Genomic DNA, 21,617 nt, shown 5'->3' on the forward strand with positions numbered 1-21,617 from the left:
CTTCTGAAAAATTTCTGTTATTGTAAAAAGAAATCTTTAACATTCATAACTAGGACAAGGATCATTTTGTAGTAGGACTGACTTGCTAAATCATTGAGTACCCCATCCTATCATATCTTTCGATTATCTAAATTTCCCGATCTTATCATATATTGAAAACCATTTTTTGAGGATTTTGTGGGTATATGTAAATCTCAAATTCAAATGTTAAACTAATTACACATTTTCTTTAGGTTTAGTATGCAGAGATTGGCAAAACCATGAAATCAAATGTCCACAAAAAAAGTTTTCCTCAATTCACAAAAATTGATACCCACGAAAATATATGAATCCATAGTGTTATCAGGCTATTCAAGGGGCTCATCCTTACCAGTTATTACATAGCAACCCCCCCCCCCCTCCCCCCCCAAAAAAAAAAACAAAACAAAATCCCAACCAAACTACTGTGCTTTTTACATACAAGGTATTTGGCCTCAGTCTAGGCAAATATCTTTATAACAGTCTAATATCAATTCTCCTTTTAAGTACAATACAGATCTTAACTCATGTTATGTATCTATGGCCATACACAAAGTTAGCTTCTTCCGCAAATTTTAAGCACCATTTTTGTAAAAAATATAATACAATACTGTAAATTCAGAAATTATTGCGATGTTTTTATTATTACTCCGACAGGGTTATTATCTTAATAATTTAAACTGGCATTTAATGTATTTCAGACTTATTTCTGAATTTAAAGTATACAACTTATAAATTTGAATGCTTAATACTGTTAAAAGAAATTTCATTGACGAGAACCAAATCACAATTTATAATATGGGTACAGAACCAAAAACTGTCAATACAGTGGACATTTTGGAGATAACCGACACTGATGGAAAGACCAGTCGTATAACTTATGGACATACTAATAAATATACAGAGGTACACATGTTGTGGGTAAATACACTATTGACAGTCTATTACACACAGTTCTACACATAAGATAGCAATTGAAATGTTTGAGATCATTTTGTATATTTTGGTTCATGATATTGAATATTTGTCTGTACTCCATTGCTGTCTTTGAGTATTATTTTATTATTATACCCATTCATGCTACTGTTACGAAATTACTCTGAAAAGATAAAAAAAAAATATTTAACTGGGAAAAAAATTGAAACAGGAATAATCAATGTGAGGCTGGATAAATCACTTTCATACTGAATAAAAAATTGAATTAAGTATACATATATCAGTGCCATAACAGATCTCATTTTCAAACATCAAACATACCATTTTTTTTTTTACTGTTAATGACGTGTTCACTCTAAATCCATTGGATGTATGCTGATTGATATATTAGTCTTAGATACAAATTTTGTTTAAATTAGTTGTTATTAGCTATGAACTAGCTTAGAGATATTTTGTTTAGCTTTGTGTTGTTCTGTATAAAACTATTTCCAACTGCTTATTACAGTTTTGTCTTATGTTGTGCTGTTACACCACTGTCCCACATAAGGCACATAAGTTAGACATTGGCGGTTCCAGGGGGGAGGGGGGAACCCCCCTTTTTTTTGGACGATCAATGCATTTGAATGGGAGCATATAGTTGGAACACCCCTTTACTCTGGGTTGGGAACCCCCCCCTTCTCCTTTTAAAATGGCTGGATCCCCCCTGGTTAGAAGACTATTGTCAAGTGATTGGCATTTATTGCTGCACATCATAAATTTTTTCTTCATATATTGTATTGAACATAAACCAGGTATTTATTTTTCTAGTTTTTATTATTTTACATTTGTCATGTTGGAGTATTTTATAGCTTGTTATGCAGTATGGGGTCTAAAACATAATATGGCACAACCTTTATTATTGAAAATCCTTGATAACACTCAAGGACAAAATAATGATAGCCCTTCATAAAAATATTCCTTTTATACAATGGTTAATTTTTTTACTTAAAAAATAGAATAGATATTTCAAAAGCACCCTTTGTAGGCAGCAACTAATACCTAATTGTAGTACCCAATAATAATCTGTTAATAGGAGTAAGAAGATGTGGTATGAGTGCCAATGATTCAACTCTCCATCCAAGGTCTCTGTAAAAAGTTTAACCATTTTGGTCAAACAAAGTTGAAGACTATTTCACTGATCGTATTCTCTTTTCTCTAATTCTATGGAAATATATCCCTTTCCCAACCCATTGTATAAAAATTTTTAATCAATGTGTGGTTGGCGGTGATTTCAGAAGATGATTGGCTGAGTCAAAAGGTCATTACCTTTCTCAGCTCCCTGAAATAATCAAAATGTTCTAACAGGTGTTAATGAAATTGACAACTTCGTGGAAAGTGGAAGGCACTCGAAGGGGATTTTGGTTTGGAAAAGAAGGAAATTTATCTTTTAATCATTAGAGAAACAGATTATTACATTGTAACACGTGGATTATCGGATTTATCCAATCTCAATAAGTTAAATTATAAATTTTTAAGTCCTCGCCGAGGCTCGGACTTTAAAACTGATAATTTAACTATTGAGATTGGATAAATCCGATAATCAACTTGTATCAACATGATCAATGTAATAATCTATATATATCGTACCTTTAATAAATTACCAATGTATCTATCTGTAAAACCTGGGATTGCCTTTAAATCTTCATACTGAAAGTAAAATATCCTAATGAGTTACAAAAATTGATAATTTCATCATACTACTTTAACATAAATGAGCCAAAACATCATAGCCTTTATTGATTTTGCATCATAAACACATTAGCCTCCCACAAAATCATGATGTTATGATAAAGTGGAAAATTAAGTGAGGCATAACTTTTTTTTATTAAATTCGCAAATTTGTAGTTTTTATTCTTAAAATCATTAAATTTTATCTCAATAAAAACAAATAACTTTGCAGTAGACCATTCCAAAGTTTTTCTCAGCAAGTACTGTATATGAACCAAGTTAGGTGGTGATGTAAGTCAACAAATTTTCTAAATATATTTCCATATGTATAAATCTCATTTTTTCACATGTATATTTATTCAGAGATAACTATTACTGTTAACCCAGCTATTACTGCAGGCTTTTATAAATAATAAGAAATAAACAATTGTAATTTCAGAAGATGCTGCAAGCAAATAGTGCTACCAAAATTAATAAAATGTATGTTTTTACATTTGAACCATATATCCCGTCACAATTTTTGCAATAAAAATTAAAAAAATTGCCAAAATTTCTGAATTTACAATATATATTAGTGTGAAAAGAAAATTACTGCTACATGACTTCTTCAGTGTCATGACATTAATGTGTAAATAATTCACTAATAAAGAAAATAGTTCAATAAGACCAACCAATTCAATGTTGGAGAAAGAGATTTTATGAATACGTAAAATTGATTTTAACATATTTGAATATATGTCATGATTGTAATGCTATGGCACATTCTTTCTATTGCTTACTGTGGGTTCATATATTTTCGTGGTTATCAATTTCCTTGGATTGAAGAAAAACTTGAATTTTCTTGAGTATTTGATTTTGTGGTTTTGCCTATCTCTTCAGACAAAGCCTGTAGAAAATTTGTAAATTGTTGAAGATTCAGTTTGTGGTTCACCAGTACCAAAGACACCCATGAAAATTTGTATCCAACAAATAATAATGAATCCACAGTACTTAATAAAAAAAACTTGTTTACAACTTACACTTGAAAATAAACCATAATTTTCTCTCCATTCGTAAATGAGTTTGGCACGTTTGGCTCCTACTGTTTGTAATGTCTGTAAATCTTTCACCGATGATATGTTAAGTTTTTCTATAAATTCTGTATCTGAAAAATAAGTGAACACAGCTGTTACTTACTGACTGATCAAACTATATTTGAAAGAATATTATTACATTGTCCCCCCCCCCCCCCCCACCCCCAAAAAAAACAAGAGTGCACACACTGAAATGTCTCGCCTTCTTTACTAATCATTGATATTATGTTGATAGTCCTAAGTATAAAGCGTTATTACAACTGTCACATAAACTTAACATTAAACAAGATAGTTAAACAAACACCAATGAACCATGAAAATGAGGTCAAGGTCAGATGAACCATGCCAGGCAGACATGTACAGCTAACAATGCTTCCATACAACAAATATAGTTGACCTATTACTTATAGTTTAAGAAAAATAGACCAAAACACAAAAACTTAACACTGTCCAATGAACCGTGCAATTGAGGTCATGGTCAAATAAAACCTGTGGGACTGACATATAGATCATAATATATTTCCATACACCAAATATAGTTGACCTTTGGCATATAATATTAGATAAAAAGATCAAAAATTAAAAACTTAACTTTGACCACTGAACCATGAAAATGAGGTCAAGATCAGATGACATCTGCCTGCTAGACATGTACACCTTATAATCATTCCATACAACAAATATAGTAGACCTATTGCATAAAGTATGAGAAAAACAGACCAAAACACAAAAACTTAACTATAACCACTGAACCATGAAAATGAGGTCAAGGTCAGATGACACCTGCCAGTTGGACATGTACACCTTCCAGTCCTTCCATACACCAAATATACTAGCCCTATTGCTTATAGTATCTGAGATATGGACTTGACCACCAAAACTTAACCTTGTTCACTGATCCATGAAATGAGGTTGAGGTCAAGTGAAAACTGTCTGACGGGCATGAGGACCTTGCAAGGTACGCACATACCAAATATAGTTATCCTATCTATACTATTAAACGAGAAGACCTCATTTTGTGTGTTGCTTCTCTTCTTTCCACAATAAATTAACCAACACGCCTCTGTGTCCTATATGTACAGTGCATAGTCGTATTTGTCATCCATTTATATGATTATTCAGATTGAGTTATTTTTGGAGAAAAACGAGAAAAAAGGCATCCGGATATTGTCCCGTCATTGGACAAAATTTTAAGTCAGATTAGACTTCCGGTTTGCGTTTTTCTGTATACTTTCACTTTGAACATACATATACTACGAATAAAGTGTATTTTAATTCTATCTGCTATCATTTTCAAGTTTACTATCAACGGCGGTCACAGAGTTTATTAAATGGAAAGGGTCTGTATACTATATCAATTGACCACCATGGATCGATTAGTAAACTTGGAATTGAAAGTAAATACACTTTATTTATATAGTAATGAATGTTCATAATATACAGATAAGCGCTAAAATTATTCATGTGAAATTTTTACACCTTTTCTGAAATTCTCCAGTCATTAAATCTTTTACAAAATTTATTACAACAACAAAAAAAGTTGTGGTATGATTGCCATGTTGAGACAACTCTCCACAAGAGACCAAAATGACACAGAAATTAACAACTAAAGGTCACCGTACGGCCTTCAACAATGAGCAAAGCCCAGACCGCATACTCGGCTTTAAAAGGCCCCGAAATGACGATGTAAAACAATTCAAACGAGAAAACTAGCGGCCATATTTATGTACAAAAAATGAACGAAAAACAAATATGTAACCGACATAAAAAACGACAACCACCGAATTACAGGTTCCTTACTTAAATGTTCATAACATACTAAATGTATGTTCATATTGAAATTGATAGAAAACCAAAAATTGGGAATGTTTGAAATGAAGGAGGGATAAAAAAAATATGTTCATGTCCCCAATAACCTATGACTTATGATACATTTGCTGAAATTCTCCAGTCATTCAATATTTTACAAAATTCTTCCAACAACACTTTACATACTTTAAACTATGCTCTGAATGCCCGCGATTTCGCAGGTGTGTTCTAGTTACTTATAATAAGAGAGAATTCAACGTTACAAAAATTCTGAACTTTTTTTTCAAGTGGTCACTGAACCATGAAAATGAGGTCAAGGACATTGGACGTGTGACTGGCGGAAACTTCATAACATGAGGCATCTATATACAAAATATGAAGCATCCAGGCCTCACGGTCATAAAACTTTCGAGCATGATTTTCATACTCAGACTCGAAAATCAACCAATCAAATTGCTGGATTTCATGTTTCGAGCATGATTTTTGTGCTCAGAGCACTGAGCAAAGTTTAATGCCTTCAAGGCCAGGTCTTCCACCTTCTAAAATATATAGCTTTTAAGAAGTGAGCTAACACCGCCACCACCGCCGTAGCCGCCCCATCACTATCCCTATGTCGAGCTTTCTGCAACAAAAGTTGCAGGCTCGACAAAAAACCCACCTTATTTCAAATGAGTAACAAATCCTGTTATTTTCACTGCTTAAACATTGAAATTTTAGTAAAATTGTCTTGTTATGACATTGTTTTCAAAGTTGCATTAAAAACCAGGTAAAGATGCATTCTAAATACAGTTCCTTGCACTTTGTATTATTTACATAAAAAGTCAATGTAATGAAAATAATAACTTATCCAACACAAAAAAAAATTGAATCTTTACCCAAATCAGACTGATAATTTATTCATGTGCCTCAATCTTTCCTAAAAAAACAGGTTTTGCTCATTGTTGAAGATTGTCAAGTGACGTGTAGTTGTTTGCATTCCTGTCTTTAAGCCTTTGCTGAAGTTATTGCCTTTAAGTCACTCAAGTATAACGTGAAGGTCAAAGTGATTAATTTTATACAGAATTGTATAGTACTGTTCAAAGGAAAAGTTAAAAAAAATATATCACTGATAAATAAACTTTCAGCAGAATTAAACATTTTCTTCATTTCAATGAACATACTCATTTTCTGTTGTAGCTCTGGATTGAAGTTCTTAGAGTTGGCTGATTCTTCTTTTTTCTTTTCTGTCTTTTCTTCGATGGACTCTATGAAAGGAAGAAGACACAAACAGTTTAATACTCCTGATGCCACATCTGTTAAAATCCACAATTTACTGGACATTTGGAGGGTGAAAGTTGGTACAAATAAATATGTTTTTAAAACTTATATTTAAAGATATGAAAAGCTGTTTTAAAATTATGAAAAGGGATTCCAACATCTTTGTGATGAAATTTGAATTGAAAGGCTAATTTCAAATTACTTATTTTGGTCTGGGCAATCAGATGGTGTAGCCCTTTTCTACATACATATTTTTTTTGTTTGAAAATCGGTATGAATCTCCCAAAAATTTATCCCCTTGATCTCAACATTTCATTTAAGAACAATTTGTATTATAGAACTAGTAAAAAAGCATTAACTCATTTTTAATAGAAACTTAAAGAAAAATGATTATGAATTCCAAAATTCTGACTACATAGTACATATTATTTTTACCCTAAATTTATACAAGCTTGAACAAAAATTGTATAGTTAACAACTTGTTCTAAAAAAAGTATCTTTAAAAAAAAACAACCAACAGTTTTTTGTTGCCTCTGTTTTTACACTTCAGGTTATATCCCTTAAAAAATTAATCTATAACATTTCCAAAATACACAAAAACACTGTAATTCACAGATTTTCTTTACAAAGAAACAGCTAACCTGTTATTTCTAAAAATTCTGAGACAGCAGTAGATTTAAATCCCTTTTTGAATAGTCTGGGCTGAGGTGCATATAAAGGGGTTTCACTAATACAACTAGCACTTTTTATTTTCTTCAAGTTCTTCCTTGGTCTGTCTTTTATTACAGCAGAATCATCCTTTGTGTTAGTAACATCTAAAAGATAAATGAAAAAGGACTATACTTCACTATTTCAATAATATGAATATTATATATAAAAAGTATTCAACATGAATGGTTGACCAAATTTGGAACTTAAGTTAATTTAATTTTGGAGACCAGTGTACAAGTGATTATATAAGGCCATAATGAATAATAGGTTTGTTTGCCCAAACGCTACCTACCCAGAACTAGAGGCTCTCAAGAGCCTGTATCGCTCACCTGATTCTACTTGGGTTTTTGAAATCTTATAAAAAAAAAATATAAAATTTTGCTACAAAGTAACAACACTTGGCCAGCACCTCATTAAGTAAGAAAGATTTATGCTATGTTTGGTTTCATTAAATTCAGTGGTTCTCTAAAAGAAGACATTTGTATGTATTTCCCATAAGGTCCTATGTTAAACTAAGTCCTCCGCTGGCAGCCATCTTGGATGATGGGTAGGCTACAAAGTAACAACACTTGGTCAGCACCTCATAAGGAACATTCATGCCAAGTTTGGTTTTGTTCCATTAAGTGGTTCTCTAAAAAAAAGTCATTTGTATGCATTTCCCATAAGGTCCTATGTTAAACTAAGTCCCCCGCTGGTGGCCATCTTGGATGATGGGTAGGCTACAAAGTAACAACACTTGGTCAGCATCTCATGAGGAACATTCATGCCAAGTTTGGTTTTGTTACATTAAGTGGTTCTCTAAAAGAAGTCATTTGTATGCATTTCCCATAAGGGCCTTTGTTTAACTAAGTCCCCCGCTGGTGGCCATCTTGGATGATGGATCGGCTACAAAGTAACAAAACTTGGTCAGCACCTCATAAGGAACATTTATGCTACGTTTGGTTTCATTCCATTTAGTGGTTCTCTAAAAGAAGTCATTTGTATGCATTTCCCTTAGGGTCCTATGTTAAACTAAGTAACCCGCTGGCAGCCATCTTGGATAATGGATCGGCTACAAAGTAACAACACTTGGTCAGCACCTCATAAGGAACATTCATGCCATGTTTGGTTCCATTCCATTCAGTGGTTCTCTAAAAGAAGTCATTTGTATGCATTTCCCATAGGGTCCTATGTTAAACTAAGTCCCCCGCTGGCAGCCATCTTGGATGATGGTTCGGCTACAAAGTAACAACACTTGGTCAGCACCTCATAAGGAACATTCATGCCATGTTTAATTCCATTCCATTCAGTGGTTCTCTAGAAGAAGTTCAAAATGTAAAATGTTAACGACGACGACGACGAACGACGGACGCCAAGTGATGAGAAAAGCTCACATGGCCCTTCGGGCCAGGTGAGCTAAAAAATCTGTCAACCATTCATGTTGAATACTTTTTATATATAATAAACTGCTTGTACTGATTTGAAGAAGTTTGTTTTGTAATCAAATAGGCATGAAGACTAATAAACGTCTGATACTTCAATTTCTTTTTTTGTAAAAAGAAAAGAAAATGCCTACCTACCTACCCACTGTCAACCTTTGGGTAGGGTTCGGGCAAACCAAAATATTTTTAAGTGTGGCCTAATGCTAAAAGTAAGTCATCAAAACAACAGTGTATAATTTATATGAGTATAAATTCTTTGAATGGTATGACCTGCATATTTACTTTTAAACTTTTTAGTTCATATTTAAGTTCAGACTTCTCATCAATAGTCCAGCGGATATCAGAATAATTGATCACTTTATGGTAAAAGCAAGAAACTTGGCATAGTGAAAGATTAAGGAGTATAGACAAAATTCAGATATGGAGCCACGAAAAAAAAATCCAATATGGCCGCCAAATTCAAGATGGCCGACATAAGTATAACATAATTCACTTGATGAAGTCTTACAATTTAAATGAGTTCAGAAGATGTCACAAACTTGAGAAAATACTATAAAGATAAGATTATTTTTTAAACCTTATAATACAGAAATCATCAAAATGGCGTCCAAATTCAAAATGGCGCGTCAAAATGTCTAAGTTTGACAGTATTCGTATGTATACACCATCATTGTGTGATAGAAAGTTACCAAATCCGTGAAACTGATCATTTGATATTGACAAAGGCCTGCAATGTTTCATTAATGCCTAGGTGCATATATAATCTTTTCAAAATGGCGGCAATATTCAAAATGGTGCCGTTTAACATGTCCAAATTTGACGTTTGTTTTTAAATAACGTATAAAAATAATTAAAAAAAATGGATCAATTATTTCAATACAAGCACGTATATTCAAACATATTATTATTTAATCTAACAGGTGACATTAACTATGAAATAAAAATGGCCGATACAACTCAAAATGGCGACTGTGACGAGTTCTTAATTTTCACAGTTACAGGTAATCCCCGTAGAATATTCACAATTTACCTGAAATGAAAAAAAATCCAACATATGCAGTATAGAATCAGTGCAAAGAGTAATTTTTTTCAAAAATGAGATAAGAAATTGAAAAAAAACTCACAAGTAACTTTTTAACAAAACAGATTAAAACTATAATTAAAATATGATACAAATGTAGGAAAATCAAACGAAAGCACAGTCTCAATCAGTTTCTCTTTCACACTCCGTTGAGTAGTTGCATAATGTTATGCAGTTTAATGCTGCTTTCAAGAATTTACATGCATAACATCGAAGCTTCAGCAAGTACAAACCAGAATGGTACCGGTTATATTCTTCTCATATATGTTATGATGGTATGATACTAAACCCCTAACGGGAAGGATTGTGCCTGATGTTCATATGATGAAATCATAATCTTTCAGTCAGTTTAATTGAAGTCTGGAGCTGGCATGTCAGTTAACTGCTAGTAGTCTGTTGTTATTTATGTATTATTGTCATTTTCTTTATTTTCTTTGGATACATCTTCTGACATCAGACTCGGACTTCTCTTGAACTGAATTTTAATGTGCGTATTGTTATGCGTTTACTTTTCTACATTGGTTAGAGGTATAGGGGGAGGGTTGAGATCTCACAAACATGTTTAACCCAGCCGCATTTTTGCGCCTGTCCCAAGTCAGGAGCCTCTGACCTTTGTTAGTCTTGTATTATTTTAATTTTAGTTTCTTGTGTACAATTTGGAAATTAGTATGGCGTTCATTATCACTGAACTAGTATATATTTGTTTAGGGCTAGCTGAAGGACGCCTCCGGGTGCGGGAATTTCTCACTTCATTGAAGACCTGTTGGTGACCTTCTGCTGTTGGTTTTTTTATTTGGTCGGGTTGTTGTCTCTTTGACACATTCCCCATTTCCATTCTCAATTTAACCATCAAGTTTTGCCAACCAAATAAATATGGTGATGGCTAACTTGGATTTGCAACTAAACAATTGCCCCAAATAACACCTCCTTGGTAAGCTGCACGTTTCGTATGTTAAAAAAATGGAACAGTGGAAAGACTTTAAATTTCAATGGTCCTAGAGCAAGGCACAATCCATGAATTGAAATATATCGGAAGTTTTTTCCAGTGCCAAATCCTATCCACAGCTGTTCAGCCATTTGAATTCCTCTTTTCATGCAGCTGGGACTAATGACATATCAATTAAAAGTTCTTCGTTAACTAATGAGATATCTGGTTCACTGAATCTTAGTACAGCTAGTTGAAGATTTGAATAACTCTCTGTTAAAAGAGACAATTTCTTTGACTGGCATTTCAACATAGGTTCAGATTGGTCAAATGTTTGAACAACGCCTTGAACATCCTCTGAAATATGTTGGAATAAAGATACACCTGTACCATGGAATGATTCTTTTAAAGAGATACTGCTTGGATTGTGATCAATGTTGTCTACAGCAGATGAAGTAAATACATTTTGTAGTAGATTGGTAGGGCAAACGATACCTTCTTGTTGGAGATAACGACATCAAGCATCATTGGCCATTGAAGTAGAAATTTCTAACACTCGGTCGTAGGAGACAGACAGTTTGAAGAAAGTATCTACTAGATCACGTTTTCTAGTCTTACAGTGGATTATGATTCCCAAATAACACAATCTTGAGGTTCATGATCTTTCATGTGACGGTTGGATAGTTTCTTTGTACAACTATACATCAGAAGCTGTGTTATTGTTAAGGTCGACAGAGAATATGAACAATCCTAAATGTTGGGTCCAAACTGAATCAAACTGACCAAAGAAAGCAATGACTAGGGTACAGAAGCTTCCTGACATCCTTTTGTGAAGGTTCCTTTAAGTTCTGAATTTGATTCGAAAATATCTTTACGAACAAACGTAGCTGCTTTTGATATGTTGACAAACTCATTATCAAAGTCTTCTAAGCAGACTCTCATCAATGCAGGACCAATTTCATCTTTGAAAGCAAGAATGTTTTCAAGGCCTTGTTTGTAAGCATCTAAATTAGGGAAATTATATACAATTCTGTGTTTCAGTCGTGTAATATTAACTCGAGATGAAACATCTGCACCTAGACATGTTATTCTTTCCGTATTAAGTTTCCATAGATCTGACAACTTCTAACGCTTATGGTCTCATCACATGACCTTGTTTCATTTATATAAGAGACTAGTTCTGAAAATGCAATACCATGGATTTAACTTTCCTTCTTAGACTCGACATTATCATTTTTAATTTCAATTCGAGGTGCACGATTATATAAGGAAACCAAACATTAAGAGTGGTACTTTGCTTCTTGTTCAATTAGATCACCAGCACTTAGCTTTGCAAGTACTTAAGAATGTGTCATTTAATTTTACTGTTTATTCTCTCACACGTGTATCTTGTCAAAACCTTGAGGACTCATGAAGGACTTCTTGACCATTTTCATTACAGAAAAAGCACACAGACGGGTTAGGCAGCAACCATTTGATTTTCTGGGGGGGGGGGGGGGGGGGGCTATGTTTTTTTTTGAAAAAGAAGTTTGTTTCCAGTTTTTGGAGAAAAAAATAATTTGTTTTTGATTCTGAGAAAAAAAAATTGTTTGTTTCACCCTCAGCTGCCTCTATATGTAATGCTAAAATTGAAAGAAAATGACATATCAGTGACGCTTGAATCGTAAAAAGTTAAAAAGACAAACAAAAAGTATGTAATTCAAGATTTGGTGACCTGAAATCCTGAAAGTTTTGCAAAGCACAAATATTTGTTGATTGTTAATAGCTTTCTAGATATACACAATATAGTTTCTGATAGTAAGACTTTTGGCGGCCATTTTGAATTTGTCTGCCACTAAGGAATTATTTTTGATTGTTCAATATTCAGAAAAGATGTATTAGCATCATAACTAGCAATATGCCAAGTTTTGTGCTTTTACTTTCAAATGATCAATTATACAATTTTTTTGGGGACTCTGCCTCATGACTGTTGGCGGCCATTTTGAATTTGTCGGCCATTATGGATTTATTTTAAATTGTTATATATTCATTAGAGATTATTAAGCACCATAACTAGCAATATGCAAAGTGTTGTGCTTTTATTTTCAAATGATGAATTATACCATATTTTGGGACTCTGCCTCATCATGGACTGTTGGCGGCCATTCTTAAAATTGGCGGCCATTATGGATTTTTTTTTTCATTGTTCAATATTCAGAAAAGATTATTAATCATCATAACTAGCAATATGCAAAGTTTTGTGCCTTTATTTTGAAATGATCAACTATACATTTTTTGGGGGGACTCTGTCTCATGACTGTTGGCGGCCATTTTGAATTTGTCGGCCATTATGGAATTATTATTGATTGTTCCATATTCATTAAAGATTATTAAGCACCATAACTAGCAATATGCAAAGTGTTGTGCTTTTATTTTCAAATGATAAATTATACTATATTTTGGGACTCTGTCTCATTACTGTTGGCGGCCATTTTAAAAATTGGCGGCCATTATGGATTTTTTTTTCATTGTTCATTATTCAGAAAAGATTAATAATCATCATAACTAGCAATATGCTAAGTGTTGTGCTTTTATTTTCAAATGATGAATTATACTATATTTTTGGACTCTGCTTCATGACTGTTGGCGGCCATTTTGAAATTGACGGCCATTGTGGAATTTTTTTTGATGGCTCCATATCCAAAAATGTTTATAAGCATCATAACTAACACTGTGCAAAGTTTCATGCTTTTACCATAAAGTGATCAATTGTCTCAAAATATTGGACTTAGCTGCTGGACTACAAGCCTAATATTTCTTTTTAATATCTTACATGTCTTAATTAATAAGATTGGTTACAAATAAAAACCACAATTCCCAGTTATTTGAATTTTTCGAATATTTATTCATAAAAATATTACAATTCAACCGGAGCAATTAACAAATCCAATTTTCTTCATTTATTTGAAGTACAAAATCAGAGGCATTCTTTTCCTGACAAAAATTTAACTTTAAACACTCATATCTGCACAGCTGATTAAAATTCTTTCATAAGAAGTTTCCAATAAAAGCTCAACATTTATATCATACATTTACTAAATTACAGATCACTCTACCTTTTAAACGGTCATTATCTAGGTCACTGAGTTTACGTTTTGGCGTAACAGGTGGTGTGTTGACGGCTAGTTGTTGTAATTGTTGTTTACTGACTTCTAGATACCCTTTTAGCTGAGTCATCATTTCTTCATTTGGAGGATTTTGTTGACCAGCCGTCATCTTTTTCATCTGATCTAGAAGGTTCTTCTCTAAATCTTCCAGTCTCCTGTTCACCGTATCTTCTAGTCGTGTTTGTCTTCTTAGTAATGGACTAGTTAAATAGAATAAGTATATCATTATTCTTTCTTTGAAAATAATAGGCAATATGGCTCATTATGTTTGACGTAAAAGCAAAATTTTATGATTCATGATCAATGCTAATTGCTACTTTACTTTATTTATCATTATCTCCGTAATGTTTTTTTCATGTGGTCTGTACTTTAAACGACAAAAGCATATGTTTACTAGTGTGCATCAAGTAGAGTATGTATAATACACTTTCTGAAATGTTTTGCTTACAGGATAATTTATTTTTATTATGTGTAAATTACAGTAAACTCCCCTGGCCGTTGTAGCATTGCAGCACCATGTTCAACTCTATATTTATTTTGGTGACGTTTTAACAGTGTACAACAGTGATCTGGAAGGTTTTTTTCACTATGGGCCCAGGGCCCCTCAAATATAAATTCAATGGGCCATTTAAAAAAATAATGGGCCATGCTGTCAAATGAGTGGGCCATTTGAATTGACTTCTGTAAAAAAAAAAGTATCAGTATATTTTGGCAAAAAGGTGTTGGTACTTACCTTTATAATTTAAATAAAATCATGGATTGTTCAAATGATTTTGTAATTTCAATTGTAATCAATAACTTCTTCCAACCCCAACAATATTTAAGTTGTAACCTTTATTTACAATGTTTAAACTGGTACTGTTGTCTTGTTCATGTTCATGTTTTTTTTTGTAATACTTATTCCAGACGTTCCGTATCAGAGGACATTTCAGGCATTTCCTCTGCACTTCTTGTATTATTATAACAGTATAGAGTACCATTAATACAAAGAACAAGACAACAAATCGCTGAAGTCATGTTTACAAAGTGTCAAAAAGAGCCAAAGACCAAAAAATGACAAGGACAGTTAAGCGTCTTTTATGGAGACAATAATTATATTCCTTAAAAGTCTTTGGGGTTCTTCAATCGAAATAATAGAAAGCTAAACTAAATGAGATTATATTAGAGTTAAATCTGGTCTCTTCTAGCCAAATTTCACAAATTTAAAGTTGTTTATAAAAAAAAAAAAAATCATGACTGATGGTTATCATTATCAGTTAGACCGCATGGTTCTATAATTACAATAGGAAAACACCCAAGACATTAAATCGCATGGTTCTATTATCATAGGGAAACACCTGAGACGTCCCAAAAATATATAGGTGCTCCTATCATTGGAGGAACATTACATAGTTGTGTACAAACACATGCCGGCACGGAACACGATCGGAAATCCATTTGACGATATCTAAACGTTTCGAAACGAAGTGAAAAATATCGTGCGCCACGTGGGCGCTTACATTTGTGACTGTATGCACCATTTCTTGTCAATATGCGCTATAGGCGCACGTCCTTCCCGATCACTGGTACAATGGTAAGAACCAAGTGACCCCTCTTAATTAATTAATGTGATAATAAGTCTATATCATGATTTCTCACCGTGAAGGTCAAAAATAAAGATAAAAATATTGTGTATGTTGGTATTGAAGTCATGAATTTTATAGCTTCTGTCCAGTTGCACTTTAATGTATCAAAGGATACCGCTTACTGGAAACTTGCTGTCAGCTATAGCACATTTCCCAGAAAGTATTTTTGAGATTTTACCGTATAATGGCATGTATTTATATGATGTGATGCTTAAGTAAGAATGTGATTTTTCTATATATTTATACCTAAGGAAAGGAGCAGGATCCATCATTTGAGGCAGTTTGTCTGGTTCTTTGGCTGTAAGTCTTGGCTTTTTAGCTGGTACAGGGTCTGGTTCTGGTACCATGGGAGTTTTGTTTGCTAGTATTTCTATTCTTGGTGCTGCAAAAAATATGAAACTATATCTCATAAAAAGAGTACCTTTACTTAACATTAAAGTATAGTTCAAAATCCACAAGTCTGAAATTAATAATACTTTGGTTTTTTGTTTTCAAATATTATTCCAAATGTTACCCAACTATTTCTTGACTTTTTCTACATGAAGTTTTCAAATGTTAGTGATAGATTCAGACTTTTTTTCTAAATAACTTTAAAACAAGAGTTCACAGTATTGACATGCATTTATTTGCTTATAAACTTCACTTTTATTCTAACATATGGTTATAGTATTTTTAATCAAAACTGAAAAAGTTTGAAGCTATAAAAATGAAACATTAAAAGTTTGAATAATGAGAGGGAATTTCACTTCAATATATGATGTCATGATACTATATACATGTATTTTACTGGGTTTTTTTTGTTACTAACAAACTGTTTCCCTGTCAATTGTATCTACTTTTTTCCATCTAAATAATATCTACTGTTTCTTGATAACTTACCAACTGTTTCCCTGGTAACTGTACTGTTAACAATCTTTTTACTTTTACTGGCAAAGTTAAGTGTACAATATGTATCATAATAATATCTCTCCTCCGGTGCTACGTTAGTTATCATTACTGAATGACAGCTACCTCCTATAGAATCCTGTAAATTAAACCAAAATAAATTCTACTGTTACAGGCCTTTAGCCAGGGTTTGGAGGTGTCAGTATGAACCCTCCTTTGAAAACAAATAAAATGTTTTTAAGTTTACTAAGTTGTGTTATGTGTACTGTTCTTTTAGTAATTTTTCATTTTTTTGCCATGGCATGGTCAATTCTTTTCAAATTTATGAGTTTGACTTTCCCTTCTTACTCTCCTTCACATTGATGATGATGGATGGCTAATTAATGTCCAGTGGCAAAATAATATGCATATTCAGGACGAGAACAGAGTAATGTAATATGAATATTTACCCTGCTTTGTTCTAGACCAACTAGCCAGATTTTGACAGGCTAGTTCACACAAGGTAAACAGTTTACAGGAAGACATGTCACCTTACTGGGAAAAAATATTCTGAGACCAAGCCAATCAGAGAAGCAGCAAATATCATTTTTAAGTCTTTGTTCACACACACCACCTCCAACACATGAAGGGAACACCACCAAACCACCACATCAGTTGAAGATTTGATGTATTACACATTATATGTTAAAAAAGACTTCACATATAATAGCATATTTCAATAATAAAAGGGGCTTATCTTACCTACCTGTAACAATCTAGTCAGCTTACTATTTCTGTATGGTATTCTAGGCTGAAATAAAATAAAATATAGATGTATAATTAAACTTAACCCTATTTGTCCTACTAATCTGTTTCTCTAATGATTTATAAACATATGCCGACAAACTCAATCCTTCTTTTTGAATAGTCTGCATAAAGATTGGAACTTGACATCATCAGACATGGTCATCTTTTTCCATGACATTGCAATTTGAAATTCAGAGCAATGCATGCAAATTTGAAGCCATAATTTAATTTTTACCATTGTTAGAACTGAGATCAAATGCGCCTCATGCTTATCATATATAATAATTAACTTGTCAGGAAAACAATACATGTAAATCATGTAAGAATTAGAAACAGGTATACATTCAATAAACCCCAATATAAATAATATACAATGGTCTTACAGTATAGATTCTAGGTACTGACTAATAACCTGTTAAAGTATTCTTTTATTGGTCTTTGTGAATATTACTTTTACTATTAAGCCTTTTTTTTTTGGGGGGGGGGGGAGGGGGGGTCTGTGGATTCATTATTATTGTGGCTTTCCTTGGTACAGGTGAGCCACTAAATTAAATGTTCAACGAATAATAAATTTTCTATATATGCTTAAATGCACACTTTGACAAACCACAAAATAAAACATCCATGAACATGCAAGTTTTCCGTAATCCAAAAAAATTAAAAGAAACCACAGTAATATCCATTTGACATGGCTCTGTACTGAAACATCTTGTCTTGTGTTATTGTGCAATGGTAAATTTGTGTATTCTTGTCTTCATTTTTTTTTCATGTGCTTTGCCTATATAGATATAGGAAGATGTGGTTTGAGTGCCAATGAGACAACTCTCCATCCAAATAACATTTAAAAAAGTAAACCATTAAAGGTTAAAGTACGGCCTTCAACACAGAGCCTTGGCTCCCACCGAACAAAAAGCTATAAAGGGCCCCAAAATTACTAGTGTAAAACCATTCATATGCCTTACTATGTTTCTTTGTTGAAATACATGTTTGTTTTGATAGTGATAAAGATTGTAACACAATGTTGACTGCTGTTCCACTATTTTTTACATTTTTACATATTTTTTCTTTTTATTTTGTTCACATATTGTTGTCAACATAATAGAATTTTATGCTACTGTCATAAAAGTGAGAGGTTTAACTAGGTTTAAAACCAGTTTTATTCCACAATTTTCTACATAAGAAAATGCCTGTACCAAGTCAGCAATATGACAGTTGTTGTCCATTCATTTGATGGGTTTGAGCTTTTGATTTTGCTATTTGATTACAGACTTTCTGTTTTGAATTTTCCTATGAGTTGTTATTTTATTATTTTCAATTACATCTGTTCTTCATTTTATACTCATATTTGTATCAAGAAACATACCAAGCAACAGTTAATAGCGTCAACAACCTCTCCTAATACAAACAGGGATTTGTTGATAGCACCACTTTCTTTTAGTCTAAAAAAAAATTAAACATTAAAAGACCTTATGTTTACATAGAGCTGTTTAATACTTGTATTTAAAAAAATACACAAATGAAACATCACAACTATAAGGATTTGTAACATATGTAAAATAATCAAGATCTTTCAAAACGTGTGGTCTATAAAATTGGTTTATTGTAATTACAAAAGTTTATCACTACATTTTCACTCATTATTTGATTTATTTGAATTTATTTTATTTAATAAATCCTGTCCGAATTTTATATTTTCAATTGCTTATATTTTGGTCATAAATATATTAACATATTTTCTATGGTTTCATGTATTGCTCAGTCATTGATAATGAATATTTTTCTATTTTTATTTTTTATTTTGTATACCCTCTTGTATGAACAATCAATCAAGTCTTAAAAATTTGAGGGATATTAAAGTGTAAAAACAGAAAAACAGAAATTAAGGTGGTACCTTACACTCTGTAAAATCAGCTAAACGTTTTAATGAAACTGTATAGTCAAGAAAATATTAAATGATCACAATAAGTGTTTTTTAAACTGCTATATATATATCCAACCTATTTCTGAGAAAGTGATTGGTTCAAAATTTTTGAAATTTTTATATTTTTGTCAAACATTTTTCAAAGTGTCAAAGTAAATATTTTGTCAAAATTTTATGAATATTAAACTAGCCAAATTAATTTTAATAAATGTGTTACGTACCACCTTAAACATGATTAAGCTTTTAAGGTAGATGGGGTGTCTAAATTACAATCCATAAAATTTATTAATAATTTGCCAAAATGTAGTTTATATATATAAATATCATTTCAAAATCCAAGATGGAGGAAGACACCCTTATCTACGTTAACTTCATAATTTCTCACCTTATTCCTTTATTTCCTGTCCGTCTATTGTCTTCTGACCCAGCTAAGTCAATAAGATAGATTTTACCATGGAGAGTTTTATATGGTGCAGTTTTTTGTGTACGTTTTATTTTTAATAGCAATATGCTATGACTACGACTAGAACGTTCATTTAACTTGGTTGCAGCTACAGTTCTGAAAAAGTATAAAAATAAGAATTATGCAACGTCTAATTTGCATAACAATAATGTATATATATATATATATATAGCATAAATTTGGATATTTGGTTTAAGTAATATTCAGGTCTACATGGTGCCTAAGATGAATGACAAAAATTAAACACACACTTAAATATATAAATTTAACTCCAATAGATATATATTCCAATCTTAATTGACTATGATTGTCAATTTTCTACGGGCACATAGGTTCCCTCCACTTATAAAAACTGATCGCCGCGAAATAGCCCAAAAGTGGTGCTTAAAAGTGGTCTAAAAATACCATGAATGAATCAATCAATATAACCTCAGTTTTTGTGGTATAAATCTGTCAGATCAAATAATAGTTTTCTATTGTTATCCTTTTAAATAGTTTATGTCTCTGATGACTTTGTTTTTTGTTTCTTTTATGTGTATTAAAACAATAGATTACTATATATTCAAATGATCTTTGAAGGTACGGGTGTTTGATTTGTTGCTAAACAGATTTTCAATGTATTCTTATTTACCGTGAACAAATATATAAGTCCATTATCATTGGGTTTTTTATCTTTGTAATTTTCAGGAAAGTGACATATATACATTACTTTGATGAAATAGTTTTCTTTTTCCACATTGTGACTAAAATGGAGAGTTGTCTCATTAGTACATCTACTTATTTCTAACCTGTTATTTGAGGCTGGTCCAAAGTAAGTTTTAAATTCATCAAAACTGTGTATCTCTTTCTCCCCCAGACCAGGTATTAAGATGTTTTTGTCAGTATCCTCTCTAATAGGTAAATCTGTATCTTTTGGATCCAGCAAGTCCATAACCTGAAATCATATTCAACATACAAACGTATAGTACATTTTACCGTCAGACTAAAACAGATAATATCAGCTGACTGATATCAGTCTTCAAATCAATGAGACTGACTTGTTTGACACTATATAGCTTAGGTCAAAATAAAAATATAAATAAGTGAATATATTTAAATAATTTCTGTGACAGTATCTTATGAATCTTTACAATAGATATTTAGCTTATCAATTCCATCTGCATGCCAAAAATATCATGTACTGTTTTACAATTCTAGATAGTGTTGTCTCTATATCCCATGAGTTTAAATCCCAGCAAGGGAAGAACAAAAATATGCTTCTGCAAACTTGCAGATTTATCATTGTTGTGCTGCTATTTACAGTAGTTCTAAATATAAAATGTGTTTTCAGCCGTACAACACCTTCACTTGTGATCCAATGGATTGATCTGTCGTAGAGTTGTCACTTGTTTAGACGTACTTGTATATATGTGAATAAACAAAAATGGAAATGATATTTAAAGTAAATACTGTACACTTGTTAAACAAACCTTTTCATTGTAGATTTCTAAATATGAGAACTTAACACTTTCAGACCATTCCATTGTATCTGTCTTCTTCTGTTCCTCAATCAAATGGAAGATTCCATTTATGACACGGGGGATTACACCTGGATCAGTTGCTGAACCAAGCATGGTGTGGGTTTTACCTGTAAAAATATTATCAATTGTAAATATAAACAATAAAAAATATATTCAGTAGGTTTCTTCTTACTTCATAACATTAAAACATTACAATTTCAAATTTCGTATCAGCAGCATGCTCACATGAACCATATTGTACATTTACACAATCACTGACAATTAATATTTTTTTTAAATACATGCATGACATCCATGACATTATCATCTTTAAATTTGAAATGATTGTATTCA

General features: G+C 32.3%; 1 protein-coding gene across 1 annotated transcript in view; it reads right to left on the bottom strand.

Moving 5' to 3' along the window:
- Positions 1-420: 420 nt before the first annotated feature.
- LOC139529048 (kinesin-like protein KIF22) overlaps positions 421-21,617 on the bottom strand; it is a 32,236-nt gene continuing 11,039 nt past the window's right edge. Inside the window, exons 4-16 of the mRNA XM_071325286.1 lie at positions 21,234-21,391; positions 20,553-20,698; positions 19,687-19,860; positions 18,744-18,819; positions 17,340-17,384; positions 16,589-16,733; positions 15,956-16,091; positions 14,034-14,284; positions 7,442-7,615; positions 6,704-6,787; positions 3,681-3,805; positions 2,581-2,640; positions 421-1,117 (exon numbers count right to left, since the gene is read on the bottom strand). Coding sequence (XP_071181387.1) covers positions 1,094-1,117; positions 2,581-2,640; positions 3,681-3,805; positions 6,704-6,787; positions 7,442-7,615; positions 14,034-14,284; positions 15,956-16,091; positions 16,589-16,733; positions 17,340-17,384; positions 18,744-18,819; positions 19,687-19,860; positions 20,553-20,698; positions 21,234-21,391 — 1,598 coding nt within the window. The 3' untranslated portion in view covers positions 421-1,093. The remainder of the gene's footprint in view (positions 1,118-2,580; positions 2,641-3,680; positions 3,806-6,703; positions 6,788-7,441; positions 7,616-14,033; positions 14,285-15,955; positions 16,092-16,588; positions 16,734-17,339; positions 17,385-18,743; positions 18,820-19,686; positions 19,861-20,552; positions 20,699-21,233; positions 21,392-21,617) is intronic.

Source organism: Mytilus edulis, chromosome 6 (assembly GCF_963676685.1).
Source record: "Mytilus edulis chromosome 6, xbMytEdul2.2, whole genome shotgun sequence".
Lineage (NCBI taxonomy): Eukaryota > Metazoa > Mollusca > Bivalvia > Mytilida > Mytilidae > Mytilus > Mytilus edulis.